Source organism: Acanthamoeba castellanii, assembly GCF_000313135.1.
Source record: "Acanthamoeba castellanii str. Neff unplaced genomic scaffold scf7180000084697, whole genome shotgun sequence".
In the NCBI taxonomy this organism is placed as follows: domain Eukaryota; phylum Discosea; order Longamoebia; family Acanthamoebidae; genus Acanthamoeba; species Acanthamoeba castellanii.
The window spans coordinates 63,444-64,932 of NW_004457437.1; the positions used below are offsets into that span (position 1 = coordinate 63,444).

A 1,489-nucleotide genomic window follows, 5' to 3' on the forward strand; every position below is an offset into this window, starting at 1 on the left:
AAGCTACCGAGGATTGTCTACTCCCCTCCACATAACTCATACTCTGTTCTTTTCGTTCCAGACCCCTGATCTTCTCTCGTTTGGATAGTCGTTTCTATTGGCCTTGTGTATGTTAGGCAACTACAGGTTGTGGTGGCAATGGTATTGCCCTGCCTGATGTATATATCTTTAGGCCTGTGATCGTTGCCAGGCAGCGGAAAGGTGCATAGTTTGGATTTCTGGTCGCGTAAGCCAAGCGTCGAGTTTATGCCAACACAACAAGCAAACACTCGATCGGTGCTGCTCCTGTTCGCCAACCTACGCCAAGGCCACGACGCTGTCGTAACTGTTGTATTTCACCACCACGTGCCCGCAGCTCTACGTGCACTCTTCACCACCCTGCCTACGTTCCAAACATCCTCACCAAATCACCAATTGAGATGCGAAGGTGCGCCACTGCGTCTGGACTCCGGGGCTTGCGATCTCTCCCTCGCCATGAGAGCGGTACGACACCCGACCACTGAATCACTGCATCTCGCTTTTATGCCGCATTTATGAACTTTGCATTAAATCGGATTTCATCGCACAGGGTCATTTCTGTTGCGACGTGCCAGCACGGACACATCGAAACCGTACAGCCCCTCTCACAATCCAAGCTTTTTCAATTTGTAATAATTGTTTATTCATTTCTTTTTATTTGTTTGTTCTGCGTTGTGTGCCAGGCCGACGGCGGTGGTGATGATGAACCTGGGCGGCCCGGAGACCCTCAGCGACGTCCGACCCTTCCTCCAGCGCCTCTTTTCTGACCAGTACGCCATCTTCTTCTCCTTCTTCTACTTCTTCTACTTCTTCTACTTCTTCTATTCTTCTATTCTACTACTTCCTCCTTCCTCTCGCTGTGGCAGCTGACGACGCGTGTCTGCCGCGCGTGCGTGTGCGGTGTGTGCGGCGATGCGTGTGTGTTGTGTGTTGTGTGTTTTGTAGGGAAATCGTGCAGATGCCCTTCCCTCAAAAGTTTCAGGAGAACGTCGTAGGTCCCTGGATCGCCAAACGAAGGCACGTCGCACACGACACGACACGCACACGACACGACACGCACACACGACACGCACACGACGGCATCGTCTGATGGGGGGGGAGCAGGTCGCCGCGGATAGAGAAGCAGTACGCGGAGATCGGGGGCGGGTCGCCCATTCGCAAGTGGACCGAAGCGCAGGCCCGCCAGATGGAGAAGCTCCTCGACCAGTCCTCCCCCGCCACCGCGCCCCACAAAGGTACGACCCGCCGCCTCTTTGTCCACCCCCCCCCCACATGTATGTGTGTCGTGCGTTGCGTGCGATGTCAGCTGACGCGTGTGTCGTGTCGTGTCGTGTGTGTCGTGTCGTGTGACGTGTGTGTCGTGTCGTGCAGCGTATATTGCGTTCCGATATGCGAGCCCGCTGACGCACGAGGCGCTGGAGCAGATGAAGAAGGACGGTGTCAAGCGCGCCGTCGCCTTCACGCAGTACCC

The 1,489-nt window shown here is 55.3% G+C and overlaps 1 protein-coding gene across 1 annotated transcript in view; it reads left to right on the forward strand.

Moving 5' to 3' along the window:
* Positions 1–419: 419 nt before the first annotated feature.
* The window catches only part of ACA1_128470 (uncharacterized protein), a gene marked incomplete at both ends in the record, with an annotated part of 1,888 nt that continues 818 nt past the window's right edge, over positions 420–1,489 (forward strand). Inside the window, 6 exons of the mRNA XM_004338925.1 lie at positions 420–483; positions 569–611; positions 702–788; positions 964–1,102; positions 1,123–1,253; positions 1,390–1,483. Of these exons, the coding sequence (XP_004338973.1) occupies positions 420–483; positions 569–611; positions 702–788; positions 964–1,102; positions 1,123–1,253; positions 1,390–1,483 (558 nt within the window). The remainder of the gene's footprint in view (positions 484–568; positions 612–701; positions 789–963; positions 1,103–1,122; positions 1,254–1,389; positions 1,484–1,489) is intronic.